The sequence below is a fragment of the Arvicanthis niloticus genome, chromosome 8 (genome assembly GCF_011762505.2).
Source record: "Arvicanthis niloticus isolate mArvNil1 chromosome 8, mArvNil1.pat.X, whole genome shotgun sequence".
NCBI lineage: Eukaryota > Metazoa > Chordata > Mammalia > Rodentia > Muridae > Arvicanthis > Arvicanthis niloticus.
In genome coordinates, this window is record NC_047665.1 from 60,834,826 (window position 1) to 60,854,572 (window position 19,747).

General features: G+C 35.3%; 1 protein-coding gene across 5 annotated transcripts in view; it reads right to left on the reverse strand.

The window, feature by feature from the left end:
* Nucleotides 1-19,747, reverse strand: part of Upf2 (UPF2 regulator of nonsense mediated mRNA decay) — a 111,966-nt gene that overhangs the window by 19,818 nt on the left and 72,401 nt on the right. For all 5 annotated transcript variants that reach the window (XM_076939456.1, XM_034510109.2, XM_034510110.2 and 2 more), the window contains 7 exons: nt 18,926-19,111; nt 15,522-15,725; nt 14,369-14,644; nt 12,283-12,466; nt 7,543-7,682; nt 928-1,029; nt 563-661 (listed from right to left, as the gene is read on the reverse strand). In XM_076939456.1, coding sequence (XP_076795571.1) covers nt 563-661; nt 928-1,029; nt 7,543-7,682; nt 12,283-12,466; nt 14,369-14,644; nt 15,522-15,725; nt 18,926-19,111 — 1,191 coding nt within the window. The remainder of the gene's footprint in view (nt 1-562; nt 662-927; nt 1,030-7,542; nt 7,683-12,282; nt 12,467-14,368; nt 14,645-15,521; nt 15,726-18,925; nt 19,112-19,747) is intronic.

Here is a 19,747-nt window from a genome sequence, read left to right on the forward strand (position 1 = left end):
ATGCTTCTGTGCTGCTATGTAACAGACTGAAACAAAGATAAAAAATAAATCCTTCTTCCACTGAACTATTTCTTTCAGGCATCTGTCACATCTCAATCTAGTCAAGCACCTAATGAACCCAGTTCATCCCACCAACTGAAAAAGCTCTCACATGTGTCTGTTTCCTGTTATGTGTTAGACAGATCACCATCTGTACCTGCCAATTACCAAAATAGCCATCTACCCAGGCTTCAGCGTTTGTAGTCCTGCCCCTATCAGAACTGACTTCATATAGGACTTGCTCTTCTAAGGGTTCCCATTATTCTTGTCACTGTGTTCTCTGATGCTAAGCTTCTATTTAGTTTTCAAAGGCAAGGAATTCTCTGTCTTAACATCTCTGAAATTTTCTCCACTTTTTCAAGAACTGCTAATGAGGATTCGGAATATAGGACGAGCGGGCAGTCACAATCTGTGTGCATTAGGGAGCTATGCCACAGGGTGGCTCTTTAAATAAGGGATCCTCGTATCAATCAGAATCTTGTGTACTACAATGCTCTGTCTTCCAGAGAGTGGTATTTCCTACCTGAAGGTTTTCTAGCATCATTTTGTCCAGAGCTTGAATGAAGTCCTCATCTTCTACACAAGGAACATGCTTCAGTCCGCCTCCCTTAATCATCACCTCCTTACCAAAGAAAAAAAAACCACAACTTATCTTCATGGTAATGTTTCACAGGTAGAGCCTTTCTGTATGATGACGTGGTCAACATAACCAAAGGTAAAGGTTAAAAGAACTTTTTCCCAAGGGAAAACTCATTGAGTTCCCAAGAAAGCTATTTTTTTTTTTTTAATAATCACAAGCAAAAATTCAATGACTAAAATCAAATACTCAAAACAACTATACAATTTGAAAACCAAACCAAACAAAACAAAAAATACTGTCATACATACAGCATTTTCTTCGTCAGTCTCGTTCTCCTTGTTGGAATCTGTGAGGTAATCTGTATTTTCCTCTTCCTCCTCTTCTCCCTCATCATCATCATCAGAACCCTCCTGAAATGAACATCAACAGACAACTGAAACTTTCGGTAGGGAACTTTACATGCCTTACGAAGACGGGTAGTTTACTTACTCCTAGTCTCCTTTCATAGAGTCTGTTTAAAATGAATGATAGGATAAGTCAGAAGGCCAACAATCCTATATGCCAAGAGCTGAACACTAATCACAGGTCAGACAGCATATAAAGCTTCTGCAGTAACATAAATTACATGAGGAAGGAGTTTCCTGAACCTTTAGTATTTCCTCTAAGAAAATTTCTCACTGTAGTTTTATTAAAAAACTAAAATTCATCTAATCCTACAAAGTTCAAATTTAATACCACCAGTTAAAACCCATGATATAACACTATGTAGGAATGTTCTCTTGTCCTTTATTGTTCCCATTTTTTTTACATTAAAAACAAAATAGAAATCCAATTTGCAGCTCAAAAACATTACGTGGGTTTATGGACCCACTGCTTTTAAACAGACACGTTACTTTTCTGTGAGACACAAAATTCATTCTTATTTTTAGTTTCCATTAATTAGTGAACACACGTGCTGTTCTTTCTGTGCCTGGCTTATTCCATCTAACGCAATGCCCCCTCCAGTTCCATTCATACTGGCACAAATAACAAGATAGCATTTTCATATGGGAGAATGAACGTTTCATACTCTAAGCATACCACATTTTTTTCTAACCCATAGAAATCACCAATGTTTGCAGAGACAGACTTGATAATTACTAATATGATCACTACACAATGTATCTAGGTATCACAAACCATACATTCCATAAATACAGTAAACAAAGTATCATTAAAAGTTTTAAGTCCACTATACTAAACTAAGCTGCTTCTCACTGTACCAAGGTAAGTGACAAGTACTCCCTAAAACCCATGACTTAAATTTGTACTACTGTTGGCTGTGTATATTTGGAAAATAACTCCAGGTCCCAACAGTATCCTCCTATACTAAGGTTTTAGAGCTCTACACAGAAAGGTTTCACAAAGAATACAATGACCATCGAGTAATAGTGTTTCCTGCCAAGCCTGCAGACCTGGGCTTGATCACTGGAAGACAGAATAAACTGAGAGAAGCAACTCCCACAAGCAGTCCTATGACCGCTACGTAAGTGCTGTGGTACACAGGTATGTCCATACTTACACACTCACCTCTAATAAATAATAAGAGCTAAAAAAAGGTTAAAGCATAAAACTTTATTTTCTAAATGCAATAGCTATTTAAGGTAATCTTCTAATTTAAAATTGAATTCACAAATGATGTTCTTAGCTATGCATGCATTATATGCTTTTATTAAATAAAGCCCAGTACATAAGGCAGGATGGTCAGGAGTTCGAGATTGTACTGGCAAATTCCTGTTTGAACCAAGCTAGAGTGACCTGGGAAGAGGTAACCTCAATTGAGTAAATGCCCCCTTCAGTCTGACCTATGGGTGTGTGGTCCTAGGTTACATATAAGAAAGTAAATGGGCAAGGCATTAAGCTAGTAAGCAGTGTTCCTCCACCAGCTCTGCTTTACTTTCTGCATCTAGGTTCCTCAGTGATGTCCTGCAATCTGTACCATAAACTATACCCTCCTCCGTCCCAAGTTGCTTTTGATTATGGTGTTTATCACAGAAACAAAAATCAAAGTAGGACAAAGGCTATTTTCAAATACACAGTAAATTCAAGAGCACCTTAGGATACATGAGATCCTGTCTCAAAAACAAGCAAGCAGGCAAGCAAACAACCAAGCAAGCAAACACACAAAACAAAAAGTTAATCTTAAATCCCCCCTGAAGGAAATAAATCCTCTCTGTGTGTGTGTGTGTGTGTGTGTGTGTGTGTGTGTGTACATATTTTGGGAGGGGACATGGTCTCTCACTGAAACCTAAGCCTCATTAATTCAGTTAGACTGGGTGGCCAGCGATCCTCAGGGATCCTCTCAGCCTCTCCATAGACAGTACTATAGGCTTCTCTATGTGGGTGGTGGAGATAAAATTCAGGTGTTCAAATGCATTTTGCCAAATAAACCATTTTCCCAGCACCTCCTCCCCATGAATCAATTAATACACAAAAGATGCTTCCTATTTAAAAAAAAAAAAAAAAAAAAACTAGATTGAGCTAAGCTAAATGAATTAACAAAACCCCCTCCTTTTAATGCTCAGTCAATAAAGCTCTATGTCGGGAGTGGTACAAGGACTCTCATGGAGTAAATTATCTCCAGGTCACTTACAATACCTAATACAATGTAAGTGCTACACAACACTGTTAGGGTATGACTAAAGAGGTCTACATATATTTGGTATAAATGTATTATTACTCCCTTGAGTATTTTTTAGACATGAATAGTTGAATGCATAGATGAAGAGGGCCAACTAAACAGAATGCATTCATTTTCACAAATAAAATATTGAACAGGAATACATTTGTCCTGATCTCCCTATATACTAACATAATAATGGGTAAAATTAATATACCACAAAACCTGAACTGGCTAAGGCAAGCAGAAGAGGCAATGTAACAAACAAACAAACAAACAAAAGCCCACTGTTGTATCCTGGCTCTGGCACTACTCTGAGATTGTAAGCAAATTACTTAACCTATTTGTAACTTAAGTTTCTCACTAACATCAACTGTGTTCACAGGAAACAATGATATAGAGTACCTCCAATAGTGAATAGAATAACAAATGTTCAGTAAGTAACTATTATTGCTATTGTAACAATGAGTCTTATACTTTCTTTTGATAAATTACATGTTATAGAAAATAATATTTTAATAGACTATCTACTTAATCTTCAACAGTTATTTGGGTTTCACACTGATACTTAAGAGAAAATATCCTGGTTGGGAGTTGCTAAAACAAATAAAAGAACCAAGATGGGGCTGGAGAGATAGCTCAGTGGTTAGGAGCACTTGCTATTCTTGCAGAGATCCTGGTTCAGTTCCTAGAGGCCACATAATGGCTGACGATGGTCTGTAGGTCCACCTGCAAAGTGCCCTCCTCTTACGGCACTGCAAATACATGCTGTGCATACATATACATAAGTAAAACACTCCTACACATAAAACAGAATCTTAAAAAGAACCAAGCTGAAAAGAGAACTGTAGCTGTGGGGATTGGAGAGCTGAGCCCACTGAAGAGCAGAGCCTAAGGCTATATGCATGCTAAACAGATTCTCTACCACTGAACTAAACCAGCCGGTGCCCTACTGTTCCTAATGAGCTGAATCTTGCCTTTTCTTTCTCCACTGGAGTAAACAGTTAGCATACTCCTTCCCATGTTTATTATTCCATAACACATCTTTCTTCTTCAATAATTTCTCTGCTTCTGTTTGGAGGATAGCGGTAAACCTTGGAGGTAAAGACAAGTATTCCAATCTTATTCTTGTCAAAGTCAACACATATTTTTCAGATAGACATGCACCTCCTCCAACTGAACACTCTGTGTGCTTTTCTCCCTAGCAGAGATATGTTTGTGTAATGTTTCCTTTTTGTCTCGAAACACAAGTTTAAAATGGTAAGCCCTTCCAAATACAAAGTTCAATATTAAAAACAAAGAAATACATTTTAAAAAATACACCTCAAATTCTTCACAAGGAAATTATTTCATATTTACTGAGGATGTTAGATTCATTAGACTTTGTTCATCTAATTATACCACAGAAAAACTCAAAGACAACTATTAGTCTCAAAATCTAAAAGGAATCGCTGTCTCATTTCCTTTTGTTATATGAAGTACTTAGCAAGCCAATTAAATTTATATTTCAGAATTTTTCTATAGTAATTTTATTTTGAAAATGAATTAATATAAAGCTCATTTATTATGCTGAAACCAATTATGGAAACATACTCCAGCTCTCAACTGTTAATTTATTTTTATCTATTTTAAGGGAGCTTTAAGGTTCCAAAGAAAAATTAGTAGCACATAAATATTTAAAAGTACATTCCTATTGGAATTGGCAAATACTAGCCAATTATGGAAGCCACAAAGTACCAACTCTTCTGCTTTTCCCAATCATCCATTTCTGACTAAATGACTTGGGTAGTAGTTAAATCACATGAGATATCTGTTAGCAGCTAGAGAATCTACAGGCTTAAAGGAAACCGGGTCTTACAGATTTTCACTTATACCTATAGAAAATCTTTTTTGTTTTTGTTTTCGAGACAGGGTTTCTCTGTGTAGCCCTGGCTGTCTTGGACCTCACTCTGTAGACCACGTTGGCCTCGAACTCAGAAATCCGCCTGCCTCTGCCTCCCAAGTGCTGGGATTAAAGGAGTGTGCCACCACCGCCTGGTGGGAAAATCTTAACCTTAAATTGTTGGGTCCTTTCTAGATAGAGCTTTAAAAACATCTATTTTATGACTCTATGAACAATTAATATTATTTTAAGCACTAAACTACATATTTTCTAAATATCTAAGTTCCACATAATCAACCCAAAACTTTACAACATAAATTCCCCAAATACTTAAGTATTAATATAAGCACTTTTCAGTGTTTAATGAAAATCATACTTCTAGCTAGAGAGAAGGCTCAGCGGTTAAGAGCACTGACTGCTCTTCCAGATGACCTGAGTTCAATTCCCAGCAACTACATGGTGGCTCACAACCATCTGCAATGGGGATCCAATGCCCTCTTCTAGTGTGTCTGAAAACAGTGACAGTGCACTCACATACATAAAATAAATAAATAAATCTTTAAAAGCAAAAAGAAAACCATACTTCTAAGCTATCACACTATCCTAACTGCTTTATGCACTCAACACAAAAAGTCATAAACACTAAATCATAATAATTTTATAATCTTGATGTATACAAGAACCAGGGAGTAATTATTCAGTTCAGTTTCTGCATTAAATTTTACTCTCATTGTCATTCTACCTTACATTTATCCTACTTATAACAAAATGGTCTTATTTTTAATTATATATATACATTAAGGATTTATTTATTTATTTTACTTTATGTATGACCATTTTGTCTGTATGCATGTGTACTATATGTGTAACTAGGGCCTAGGGACAGAAAGGGTGCTGTATCCCTGGAACTGGTAGTTGTTAGCTATCTATAATTTGAGTGCTATACATGGGTCCTCTACAAGTGTAATAAGCTCATAAGCACGGAGCCATTACTACTTTCTAAAAAAAATTATTTATTTATGTACATGAGTGGTCTATCTTCCTGTATGTATGAAAGAAGAGGGCATCATATTCCATTATAGATGATTATGAACCACTATGTAGTTGCTAAGTATTGAACTCAGAACCTCTGGAAGAATAACCAATGCTCTTAACCTCTGAGTCATCTCGCCAGCCCCCACCTCCTACTTTATATTAAATCACATGTACGTATACTTCTGTATTCAGGTATATACATGTGACCACACAGACCAGAAGAAGGACATGGAGCTGGAGATATAGGTGAGTCTGAGTCACCTGAAGTGGCTGCTGAGAACTGAACTCAGGTCCTCTGCAAGAGCAGTATGTGCTCTTAACTACTAGACCCTAACCCTTTATTGTTTATTTGAGACAGGGTCTCTCATTAGTCTGGGACTCACCAAGTTGGCAGGGTTGGCTAGGCAATGAGCCCCAGGGATCCATTTGTCTCCACTCTAGATCTGTAACTTTAAGCAATTAACACTTTGCCTGGCCTTTTTTGTTTTAAGATAGGCTCTCTCTACATCGGCCTAACTGTCCTGGAACTGACTATGTAGAGCAGTCTGGCCTTGACCTCATAGATATCTACCTGCCTCTGCCATCCACTAGTATTAAAGGCATGTGCCACCATGCCTGGTTTGTTTGTTTTTAATTTAAATTTTGTGGATTGAATGGAGGTTTTCCTACTTGCATGCAAGCATATCACAAAGTAAGCTATCTCCCCAGGTCCCAAGAAAACAGGCTCCTAAACGGCAGGGAAACAATTTCGTATAGTTTGGCCTAAGAGCATAACACCAAAAGGGCAAACTAATAATCATGTACACAATGAATCGCGAATTTCAGAACTACTACAGTTGGTAAAAATAAAGCAAAGTGTATGAATATTTAGACAGTAAAATTGTTTTTAAGATTGTAAAGCCCAAAGATTACCCATATTCAACAATAAGATTAACATACATAGAAGATCAAAACTATTTTTCTTAAACTGCTAATAAATAAAAATAAATATACTATGGTCAATCTAGGTCTGGTTTCTATAAGAAGCCTTAATTAAGGGGGTGTTATTATAATAGAAATATGTTACTAGCCACATTCTCAGTAATTAAGTAAGGAAAAGATCTTTATTAATTAAAAAATCTTCACTTAGGCTGGAGAGAAGGCTCAGCATGGAAAAGCACTTACTACCAAGTCTAATGACCTAAGTCAATTCCCAGGACCTGATACTCCTGAAAATTGATTCCTGAGCCCAAGGTATTTGTGTGTACAAGTAAATAAATGTAATAGGTTATAAAAAACCATTTACTCAATCGCAATATTCTCCCTCACATAGACCGACAAATGCATGTCAGAAATGAGAGTACTTACTTCTTCTTCTAGCTCATTCACTTCACTTTCATTTCCAGACTGTTCCTCTGTTTCAGCTCCTCCTTCTTCTTCTTCTTCATCCTCTTCAAGATTTTCCCCTTCTGCCATAGAATCTTTGGACTCTTTGTCATTTACTAGGCCTTGACAGGAGGACAAAAGTGGGAAAAAATACATTTAGAAAGATAAATGTTATACTATGGTTTTTATGTCACTTCACTTAAAAAGTATGAAGTAACTTAATAGCCATTTTATAAGAACAATAAATGATCATAATCGAAAGTAATTGTGAGAAACATGAAAAAAATATACCTTTCTTATCCACTAGACTATAAAAAAGAAAAATAATATGTATGCACACCTTTTTCCCTTTTCTTACAGCTCCAAATACTGAAAAGATTATCCAGTTTAAACTCAATCTCAGATGAATAAAGACAAAAGCCACATATAAAGTTCAGTCTCAGACACATAAAACTGACCTGTACCATATTCTACAAACATTTCAACACTCTCTAAAACATAAACATATAAAAATCCTATCACTTTAGTGGAGAAATTATATCTGGCTATTAATCTGAATGCACAGCTTTGTTCTACAGTTTAATTTTTTTCTTCAGTAACAGTGTTTTCTTCCATGAGGAACTTGCTGCTCAAATCTTTCCCTTCCCATGGCGCCTACGTTCCACTGTGCAGCTCTTCTTCACATTGGATTAATTTCAACCTACTCGCTCTACTTTAAAGAAACACAAAACATAGGCCAACCTATTTCCCAACTCTTTCCTACAAATTGCATAGAATTTGTCTTTAGATGTTGTTCATCCAATATCCTTCTCAATGAAGTATCCTTGAATATGTCTCTTGAAATGTCACCTGACCTTCCTATCTCGTGTAAGTCTACTGACTGCCTGGTCCGGAAGCACATGAACCTCTTTACAGTTGATGCTATGCCATCTTAATTCTTTTCTAATAATTTCATAAATGTTGTAAGACCATTAAGGACAAAGAACTTAGTTTCAAATTTAGCAAAGGCTATAAATTGATAAGTAGACAGTAGGTTTAGTAAATCAGTACTAGTTATTCACAGAATTTTAGTAAAATACAGGAAGAATTACTGATAATATGTATTAATCCTTTCACTTTATAAATAGTGAATGTCAGAGTTTGAATAACCAGACAAATCTGTAACAACAAAAATTTACTCTAGTGCTCTAAGTCCTAGGGAGCTGGTGAAATTACAGAAGTACAGAGCAATTAAAGTATTATTTTCAGTTTGAGGGAAAAAGAGAACAGATGTAGGACACTCAGAACTAGCTGTTTTAATAGTGAAATTGATACTGAAGAAAAACAGATGGTGTTGCAGGTTATGTCTCATTAATCTAAGTATTTACTTATTGTTTACTGGCTTTCATATATAAAAGGAGCAGATTTATATATGTTTAGTTGAATTTTAAACTATTTATTTGCATGCATATATATATATTGAATGTGTATCATGCCATAGCATAAGTGTGGAAGTCAGAGAACAATCTGCAGGAGTCAGTCCTCTCCTACCATGTGGGTTCCAAAACCCACAGTCAGGTTTGTACCTGCTGAACTATCTTAGAGATCTCTAACTGGATTTTAAAAACAAAATATTTGACTGATAATTATCAAAGGCAAACAATGCAAAGCCAGGAGTTTACAATCTAAATGTTAACCAATAAACATAACAACCCAATGATAAGTTAAGTGATATGAAATATTATTATACCACTATCCTCTCTACTTTCAATATGCATCACTAAGAAAACTATGTAAGCAACTGTTCTGATAGTCATGATTCCAAAGTATCAGGAAAATAATATTATTCTAACATATTTTCATTTGGACCACAACAAAGCTTTAAAACCAGTTTGTAAGCACTGCCTTTTGCAATTTGCTTTACTATGCAAGAATGATCAAACTATGAATGAATACCTAGGAAACTGTCAATGTAAACAATGTATATGAAACATATAAAGGGCTATTGGTAACAAAATGTAAAATATAGACAAAACACAGAATATTAAAATGTTACAAGTGCATATGGGAATAAAATGAAACCCATTTCTCCTTTACCGTAAACTGCTGGATGACTCAGTTTCCTGCTCACCAGGAGCAGCCAGAGCTACACCACCTCTGTCTCCAGAGATTCAGGAGAGCTGAACATGTCTTCCACACACTTGGAAGTCATAAGGGTATGTGATGGTTTGTCCTGTCTTATACATTAGCTGCTGCTTTAATTTGAACTTTGTTTGTCACACCTCCATCATTCTGGCAAACAAACCATACTCAATAAAACTCTACATTCTTGGTTTACATATGCCACGTTCATTTTACCTAACCTTACAGATACCATTCCATCAGTTTGCCTGTACACTTCATACAAAAGTGGTAATAACCTGGCAAGGAAATCATTTTTCTTTTAACCTCAAATTGTATAAAATATGTATATTTTAATGGGGATTTGTTTATTTTGTAGGTTTGTTGTTTTGTTTTTCTAAGACAGAGTCTCCCTTAATAATCACACTGGCCTTTAACTCTTTGCCTCTGCCTTCCAAGTGCTGAGATTACAGGTGTCTGCACTGTACCACATATGGGAAAATTTCAAACAACCAGATATGTTATTTTTGGATGCACTCTTCTGCAAACTTAAAATTTGGAAACACAAGTACTAGATCGTTTTAAGCCATTTGGTTCACTGACTTAATTTTTAAGAGTACTTATTCATTATATGCTAAATTGCCTCGTATTTAATTAGAACTACTTTTGGACTTTAATAGTTTTTGGCTTTGCTTAAAATTTAAGAAATATACTCTTTTGCTTTAGAATACATTTATTCATATGACTATCTTATTTTTACTTCTCTCATTTCTGTTCTTCGCTGTATTACCTGGAGCTCCCAAAACAAAAATTAGATAATCTTGGCTTTATTTATAGTTTAAGGAAAAATGTCTTAACCTATATATTCTGTCTACCTAAAGATTTAAAAATCACTTTAAAAAGTAGTACAATGGTATAAACCTTAAGAGTCAAACAACAGAATTAAGCATGGCACATCCAAACAAAGGAATACAATATGTTAAAACAAATAAACAAAAAGCCCAAATTTTTAAAAAGTCCAGTTACAAAACTGCAAAAACATGAAAAGTTAAAAAAAAAAAAAAACCCACCACAAATAATATTAACATATCACTCTTTCTAACTGCAATACAGGTGGTCTTCTTTATAATTCTCAGGATTACTGTCATAAACATCATCTATGTTAATACTATAAACGGCTTAAGAGAGTAAAAAATAATTTTAGTATTTTCCACTAGTTTCACTTTGCACTGGATACTATAAAATTAAAATGAGAAGCCCCCAGGTGCTTGAAGACAATGGCAAATGCTGCTTGATACTATGCTTTATCAGCAGGAAGTTTACTTAAAACACATACTCTGCAAACAACCCTTTCCTTTTATCTAACCTCTAAAACCCGGAGGAAAATGGAGACTGATTTTAAGAGCCACAATCTTTATAGTTTCAAGCCATAACAATGACTCATTTTTCCTTCTTCATGTTCCTCATAAATAGTTGAATGTCTTAACCCTTTGATTTACAACAAGACAAGGGAATCTTGTTTCTTCTTCGTTATGCCCCTATTTGAAGTTGTACCATTTATGAAAATTTCTGGACCCTAGACTACATCTTAGCAATTTCAAAAGATACAAAGAACATGATAATTCTTTGTGTGAAGTGATTTATTTAATTAGAAATCTGAAAGGAAAAAGAAACTGAGTAACCTGGGTCAAGTCTGAAAAGCCCTAATTCATCCTTTTTTGTGAAGTGAACAGGAGGGACACATTAGTACTTGCACAATCAGTGCAGAGATTTGAACAGGCAAACACAAGCATAGTCTTCTTCTGATGTTTACCTTGGCAAACATCAATATTCTGGATGCCTGGGGTAAGGAAGGGACTGTCATTTATACCTTCACTTCAAACTGGTTCTTTCAGACAAGCAACGTAATAAAGCAATACTCTAAATGTAACTGAAGGAAGGATGCATATGAACACACCAAGTGTTAATGAGAAATAAAATAACTTTACCACCTCTGAGAAGATAATGACTTTGAAAATGCTACAATAAAACATACTAACTAGGTTGGTATGACTTGACCTTGTACTTGTTACCTGTTGACCAAACTAGTAAACTGTTACATTCCACAGAGGGTGATGTTCAAAGGTTAAGTCTTCTGGAACCACCTCAGAAAGCTAAAGCGCATTGTCCAGATAATCTTCTAGCAGCACATTTTCTCTAGACCCAGAAAAAGAGCCAACTCCACTAATGAATAAGATCTGAAAACTGGTAGAGTTGTTCCAAATTTTCAACAGGTACTCCCTTCTATACTTCAAAGTCTGTGTTCTCAGGAATAATACCAGCTGAAAATATGCTATACATGTGAGACACTTTCAAAGGTTTGCCCAGACACCAGAGTCTAAAAGGAAGAGCAGCTGACAAGACTGCATCTTTTCCTCACTGTCACTTGCTTAAGTCCTGCCTGAACATTTTATTTCACTTTAGTGAAGCCAACCAGGTCACACCTAACACTACTATGCAGTACCCAATATCAAAGATACAAAGTATGCAAATGCAAAACTCTGGCTGAAAACACTATAAAACAGATTCTGGAGATAATCTGACCAAATCCCCTTCATTTTCTCTCTGTAATAAATTGCTTACCTAGTTTTATTAAGAATTCTCGTTCCAAGTCTTGTACCTGCCTGATGGATTCTTCCAGAGAATTACAGAGTTTGATCTTTGGTCTTAGCAGTTCTAGTGTATCACTGATCATGTAATCTATATCAATAGGAAATGGATGGTCTTTTGTCCAAACCTCCAAACTTTTCTTCCACCAAACATAACGCTGATAACAAATAAAAAAATAAATTTAGCTATAAGAAATTAATAACAAAAATTTAAAATAGTAAGTTGTATTGTGATGTTACCTAGTTATAATAACTAAGATAAAAGGTTGAACCAGAAACCTATAATTTTATTAATGGACAACAGCAATGATTCTAGTTCCAATTATTTTCTCCTATTTATATAATTTTTGAACCAGATGTTGAGTTTAGTCTAAAAGATTTGTTTATTCTGGCTGTCATAGGTTAAAAAAAAAAAAAAGAAGACATGGAAAAAGTATAAACAAAATGTCAAACACATTTCAGGATTACGAACAAACAAAGTTGACACATTTAACTTTATAAGTATATTTGATGCCTTAGTTTGATAAATTGTCATCATTTTTCCTATGCTACCTGCTTTAAAAAAAAAAGTTCTATTAAAGTATTTAAGGATGAATCCTCCCCCACTTTTTTTGGAGACAAGATTTTTCTTTGTAGCCCTGGTTGTCTTGGAACTCAGAGATCTGCCTGCCTCTTCCTCCTGAGTGCTGGGACTAAAGGCACCACCACTCCTGGTGAGGATAAAACTTTTTGAAAAATATATAAATAAACTATAAACATTTACTATCTCTGCTACACATTTCTGTCAAATTAGTTTGGAAAACACCTTTGTTGATTTTTGGTCCTATGTATTTCTCAAAGATTCTTTTCTCTGAGGATGGAATAGCAGGCATCAAATAAGAAATTCCACTTTGGATATTAATATTCTTTGGAGCAAAACTCAGGTATTTAATATAAACATCTCCAGTTTAAGCAAGTCTTATATACAACAGGGACTTTGACCTTCAAACCTGCAAACTCCTTTCCTCATTTCTTGTTCATAAATGTATAAGATAAGGCAATAGGGATAGAAGTATGAAAAAGTTAAAATGAAATTCCCCAACATTATTTACTCCTACTTTAATCCCAGCCACTATGTGAATGTATTTCTGGTGCCTCAAGTTATAATACCAAACCTCCCTTTTCTCAAGAGGTAAACTGTGATAGCTGTGGCTATGTAAAATCAAATACTATTGATTGATATTTACTCAGCAGTGTCTTAAGCAATTGATGATAAGCTGTCCTTTCTAGTCAGTACTTACTATGTCGTATTATACAGGGAATGGTGACTGAGGAACACGTAAGCAACCTAGAAGTTAACTTTTGTGATACAAACCTTATAGAGATTATATGATTATCCCTGTATTTGTACTGAATTTAATTTACCTCATACTTATTCTAAATCACAAATTATGGAATAAAGAAAAATATGAAAAGCACAGCCCAAGAGTTTACTAATAATAAATACATTTGCTTTCTACATTATATATGTTTATGTGAACTGCTACTTCTCTAAGGTAGGTAAGTAAACAATGAATAACTAGATAAACTGGATCTCGTAGAAACAAGCATTCTGGGCATAAACTAAAACAGACACGAGAGAAGAATGTTATCAAATCACAAGCAGCTGGTTGTGGCAGGTTATGATCCTAGCACTTGGGAAGAAGGGACAGGAGGTCAAGAATTCAAGGCCAGCCTGGGCTACATGGTAACATACAAACCAAACAAAACAAAACAAACAAAAAAAATCCCACAGGTTTTTACTTTAATTAAAAAATTACTGTATCAAATACCATAATCTGTAAATTATTGTGTCAAATTCACAATCTATATACTTCTTCTCAAAATCAGCAACCTATCATTATCAATGATAAGCTGCAAAGAAATTAGTGTTTCTTTTATGTATGAATCCATCACACAATTTAAGGTCTCTACAGTAAGTACCTAACTGTGAACATACATAAACAATATATAATTTCTTTGCTAAAATTTCTGTTACATATGCATTCAGTAATATAAAACTGTACACTGTGCTTTCATACCTGAAAATATACAAGGAAGCAGTCAAGTTTTCTTTTACTGGAACCTCTGTCAAAGTATTGGCCACAGGTATCCAAAATAGTGCATACTAGTCTAATTCTAAACAGATGCTCAGGAGGGTCCAGGGAACTTGGAGACCCATCAGGGTTGACACCAAATGAAGTAAAAGAATAAAGAGTTCTGAAAATAACAGCCGATTCGACCATTCTGTAATTATAAAGTTCTCCTAAGAACTTGGCACTACTGATACGTCTCTGGTTGAATTTAGGTTGATTAACCTGAAAAACAAAACAAAAAACATCCCACAGGTTTTCACTGAAGAGTAGCAATAAAACTGGAAGGGTTAATTTTAACATAAGAGTACCAACTATTCAAAGAACGTCTGTCAGAGAAATAATGATAGCTTCTATATTCCTTTTCTAATAATGTGGCTATATCTAAATAGCCTGTAATTTTCTAAGAAATGGTTATCTTTAAAATGCCTTAATAAAAAGAACATGTTAGATACTAAGTTAAACATTAAGCTATCGTTAAATGAGCTTTTTCTAAATAGTTACAATGTAAGTCTTCCTATCAGCCCACCCAAGCTATTTTCTTTGTAACCTATAAATCAAGAAACACTTAGTAGCTAGTTATATAACATTTATATTAAAAGGAAAGTACTTAAAGACAATTCCTATAATTATCAAATATTTATAATTAATAAGCTTATAGTTTCCTGTAAGTCTCAATAATAACCTAGAAATAATAACAATTTAGTATAATCTGACAAAATAAACTTAAAACAGCTTCAGAAAAAGAATAAAAAAAACATACTAATGATTGTTTGAGGTTGCAGCAGAAAATTTAATATATAAGTTTACTCATAAGTAGCTCCCAAGAAGCTGTGAATGATTTAATACAAGAAAGGAACAGGTTTTTGTTGTTTTTTAAGACAGAGTTTCTCTATAACCTTGGCTGTTCTGAAACTCCCTCTGTAGACCAGGCTGGCCACAAATTTACAGAGATCTGCCTGCCTTTGCCTCCTTACTGCTGGGATTAAAGGTGTGCACCACTACTGCCCAGCTCAAGTTAATATTTTTCAATAGTAGGATTTGAAGACTTTTATGTTCTCCACAAACTCTAATGGGTGTAACTATAAAGAAAATCTGTTACCTCCATTCCCAATCGAATATCTTCGAGTACTCCATCCACAACATGGATGCCAACATCCTCCTGGTAGAGCACTAGCCCTGCTAGGAGGTTTGCCACACAGTGAATACTATTGTATTTCACATTCCAGATGTTTATCATACAACAAATAACATAATCTTTCACTTCTTGGTCCTGCCAAGGCAACTTTCGCATCTGTCTCAAAACCTACATGAAGAAAATGTTGTTTAAATAATTAAGATAAGCATGTATAATAATCCAGGAACTCTAGTCCTATTATTGTGCAGACATAAAAATTTTAAAATCTGAAACACTTTAGTAGGCTTTTAATGGTTTTCTTATATTACAAAGAAGTAAAATGAGATTTATTAATTATGAAAATTTATCATTATTCTCTAGACTTCCCATAATTTCTACAGTATTTCCTAAAAATGTCCTACAGTATTTGGGTCTTAAAAGAGTCAAATGAGAGCTGATGAGATGGCTCAGTAGGTAATTACATAGCACATACACACATAAAAAAATATACAGAGTGAAATACAAAAAAACAAACAGTACATAGTCAAAGACTAAGCTCACTGAAAGAAAAAAAGCCATGGTTTGCCAAAATTAGTATTATGATTTGACATAAATAATCTCACTTAAAGTCTATTTCTAACAAATAAACCCATGTTTAGAAACAGAATAGACGGCTGAGAAACAAACTGCACAATCAGTCACCTAATCTTTGACAAAAACAACCAGTGGAAAACCAAACCAAACAAGACAGCCTTGCCAGCAGTCGTACTGGAAAACTGGCTATCCATAAGGGAAAAAGTGAAACTACATCTATTTCTCTCCCTTCAGAAAAATCAATTCAAATGGATCAGACCTTAATGAAAGACCTGAAACTCTGAAAGTGCCAGAGGACAACAGAAGAAACATGTCAGGCATAGGAAAGACCTCTTCAAAGAACTTAAAAAATAATTACGAAAATTAACAAAGGAGTTAGTAAGAAATTAAAAGACTTCTGCACAGGAAAAAAAAAATCACCAGAGTGAAGAGATACAGAGAATGGAAATGAATTATTATTATTGTTTAGTCAAATACTGGCAATAAATATGTAAAAAAGTGTCCAAAATCCTAAGCCATTGAAGAAAGGCAAGAGTCCATGTCACCACAATCATAATGGCTATCAACAAGAAAACAAACACCAATCAATCCTGATACAGTGTGGGAAGTGTCCCACAGTGGTGGTGGCACACCTCTTTAATCACAACACTCAGGAGGCAGAAGCAGGTGGACCTGTGGGTTCAAGGCCAGTTTGGCCTACAGAGTGAGTTCCAGGACAGTCAGGGCTATATATGTATATAGAGAGACCCTGTCTCCAAAAAAGGGGGGTTGGGGGGAAGAAGAGAAAGAAAAGAAAGAGAGGAGGAGAAGGAGGAAGAGGAAGAGAACCTGGCATCAGAACTGGTAAGAATATTAACTAGTATAGCTACTATGAAAGTCAGTGTGGATATTCTTCAAGAAAGCTAATAATAGAACTGCCATACCATATGACAAACCATACCACTCTGGGTATTCGAACTCACTGTACCATAGATACCTGAACATCCATGTTTACTGGTACATTTTAAAAAAATAGTTAAGTTATGGGAATCAATAAAGATGCCCACCAACAGAAGATGAATAAAAAAAAAATAGTACACAATGGAATATTACTTAGCTGTAAAGAAAAATGAAATTATGAGACTTGTAGGAAAATAGAGCTACATAACATTATGTTAAGCAAGATAAGTCATGCTCAGAAATGTATCACATGTTCTCTTTCACATGGGCTCTAAATTCAAATTTATATGTGTGTGTGTGTGTGTGTGTGTGTGTGTGTGTATTTGTAAGATACGAAGTACAAAGAAAGCTTGGGGACAAAGAGATACAATGAAGGGGAAAGGTGGACTAAAGAGGACAAAGGAATCCATGTGCTATGACAGCAGAGGGAGGGCAGGCAGAGTGCAACAAGAGGAGGGTATCAGAGAGGGTAGGGGGAGTAATGACACATTATGTATGACAAAGCGACACCCACTATTTGGTAATTTTAAAAAGATTAAAAATCGAGTTGGGAGTGTTTGATACCCACAAAGTCCACATAAAAAGCTCGCGTGGACTACACACTCCTGTAATTCCAATGCTGGAGAGGCAAGAACAGGAAGCTCCCTGAAGTTTGCTGGAAAGTGAGGACAGCTGAATTTGTGAATTCTAGGTTAAGCAAAAGAAAAACACCTGAAAGACACTAGGCCTTTATAAATACATGTACATGCACACACACAAACCTGTATATATGCACATGCATACACACAAATGTTCTAGGTCACTAAAGAGGGAGGACAACCTCAGTTTTCCTGTGTGTAAAATGGGAAATAATAAGTACTTAGACTTATTTCCTACTTCACAGTTAGGCTCAAACAAGCTAAACTATGTGCAGTGCTTACTACAATGACTGGTAAAACAAAAGCGCTCCGTGTGTCAGCTTTACTATTTCACACTTTCTTAGAAGCCCAATAATTAACAAAGCCTGCCCTGAGAACAGACTCTTTCTACTTCTGTTATGAAGGAAAACAGATATTTCTGGCAGACTGTGAAATTGTCCTTTCATGTGTCCCACTTTTTAGAACCATCTTTCAAGCACTAAGCCTGCTTTCCCTTAGCACTCTCACTGGATATGCCATCCCCATCACTACAGGCACTTTCAGTGCTTTCCATACTTTTATTCCTCCCTAAAACGGCTTTAAACAACCCTGAAGACAGCATCCCTTTTCACAGGTACACTGTCACTCCTTGTCACCTTCTACCACAAACAGAAAGGAGCTCTGCACTCTTGTTACAGAAACCTGTAAAGCTAACAAGGAAACATTCTGTCTACTGTCTTAAAGGTGGAATTTTTAACAAGGTAACCAGAATAACTAAGATAAGTCGGTGGTTTTTAGCCTTTTCTGAAAAATCATCCTGTTGTGATCCTTTCCAGAAAAATAGAAATAGATATCCAAAATTATAAATTGCAGAGGAATCATGAACCTGTTCCCTATCTAGCATACATAAGGCCCAGGCTATCCCCAACACCCCTGCAAACACCAAAAACAAAACCACAAAAAGAGTAACAATAAAAAAGATAAAAATAAGTTTTAAATATGTATAGCATTACAATTAAAATGAGAAGTGAAACATTATAATGATAAAAAGTTATAAAAAATCCAAACTACCCATCTCTAAGATTCTGTAGCATCCATCCCATGAATGTCTTCTTAGGATGATTTGAACAATATCATTCCTGATGAACGCAGATCTACCCCTATCTGTCCTAGAATGCATGAGGGCAGCACCATCACAAACCTCAAAGAGACTATTACTAGATTTGATTCAGATTTTACCTTCTCCGTGGTGACCTTAGATAGATCCTTGTACAAAAGTTTGCGGACATACTCCTGAAGAGGAGGACGTTTCTTTCTCACTGTCTTTTCAGCTGGCGGTGGGTTGCAGTAATAATATGCATTCTCTACCATTGTTACATATCGTGCATCAAGATGCATTGCTTGTTTCTTTCTCATCATTTGCTCCTAAAAGAAAATATCTAGATTAACCAAAACATTCGACAATGTATGCAGAAAAAACACTTACCTACTCTGGAAAGCATAGAAGCTGAGCAACACTAAGTTCTAAGACCTTGGGAGCTAATAGTTTCCTGTCTGTAGAGACACTCCTGATTAAATGGTGTAATACTGGATGGCATCAACTCTAAGAAGGAATTATTACCACTTTCACACAGAACAGCTCAAGTCAAAGTTCTACCTTTATTTGATTCTTATTCCTTAATTTTACTTACACATTTGAGCCTTCTGCTCCTTAGGGTTAAGAGAGGCTGGAATAGTTATAAATCAAGTCACTTTTGTAGTAGTACTTTTTGAATATTTTATGGGGTATGACCTAAGGCCATTAGCCATAAACTAACACATTCTAAAAATTGTAGTAGCACAATAGTTTACATTCTAAGAAGTTAAATGATCCCCTCTGCCCCATCTTTTCTTTTTAGTCTTGAATCTTACCACTGAAAACAGAAGTTAAACTAGAGAGTTCTAGAATGAGTACATTTTGGCTTTATTTGATGGACATCACATAAATAATTTCTGCTATGAAATCACACAAATCCATGCGTCTTCATTTCAAATCTCACCAATAAATTACTCAGCCTCAAA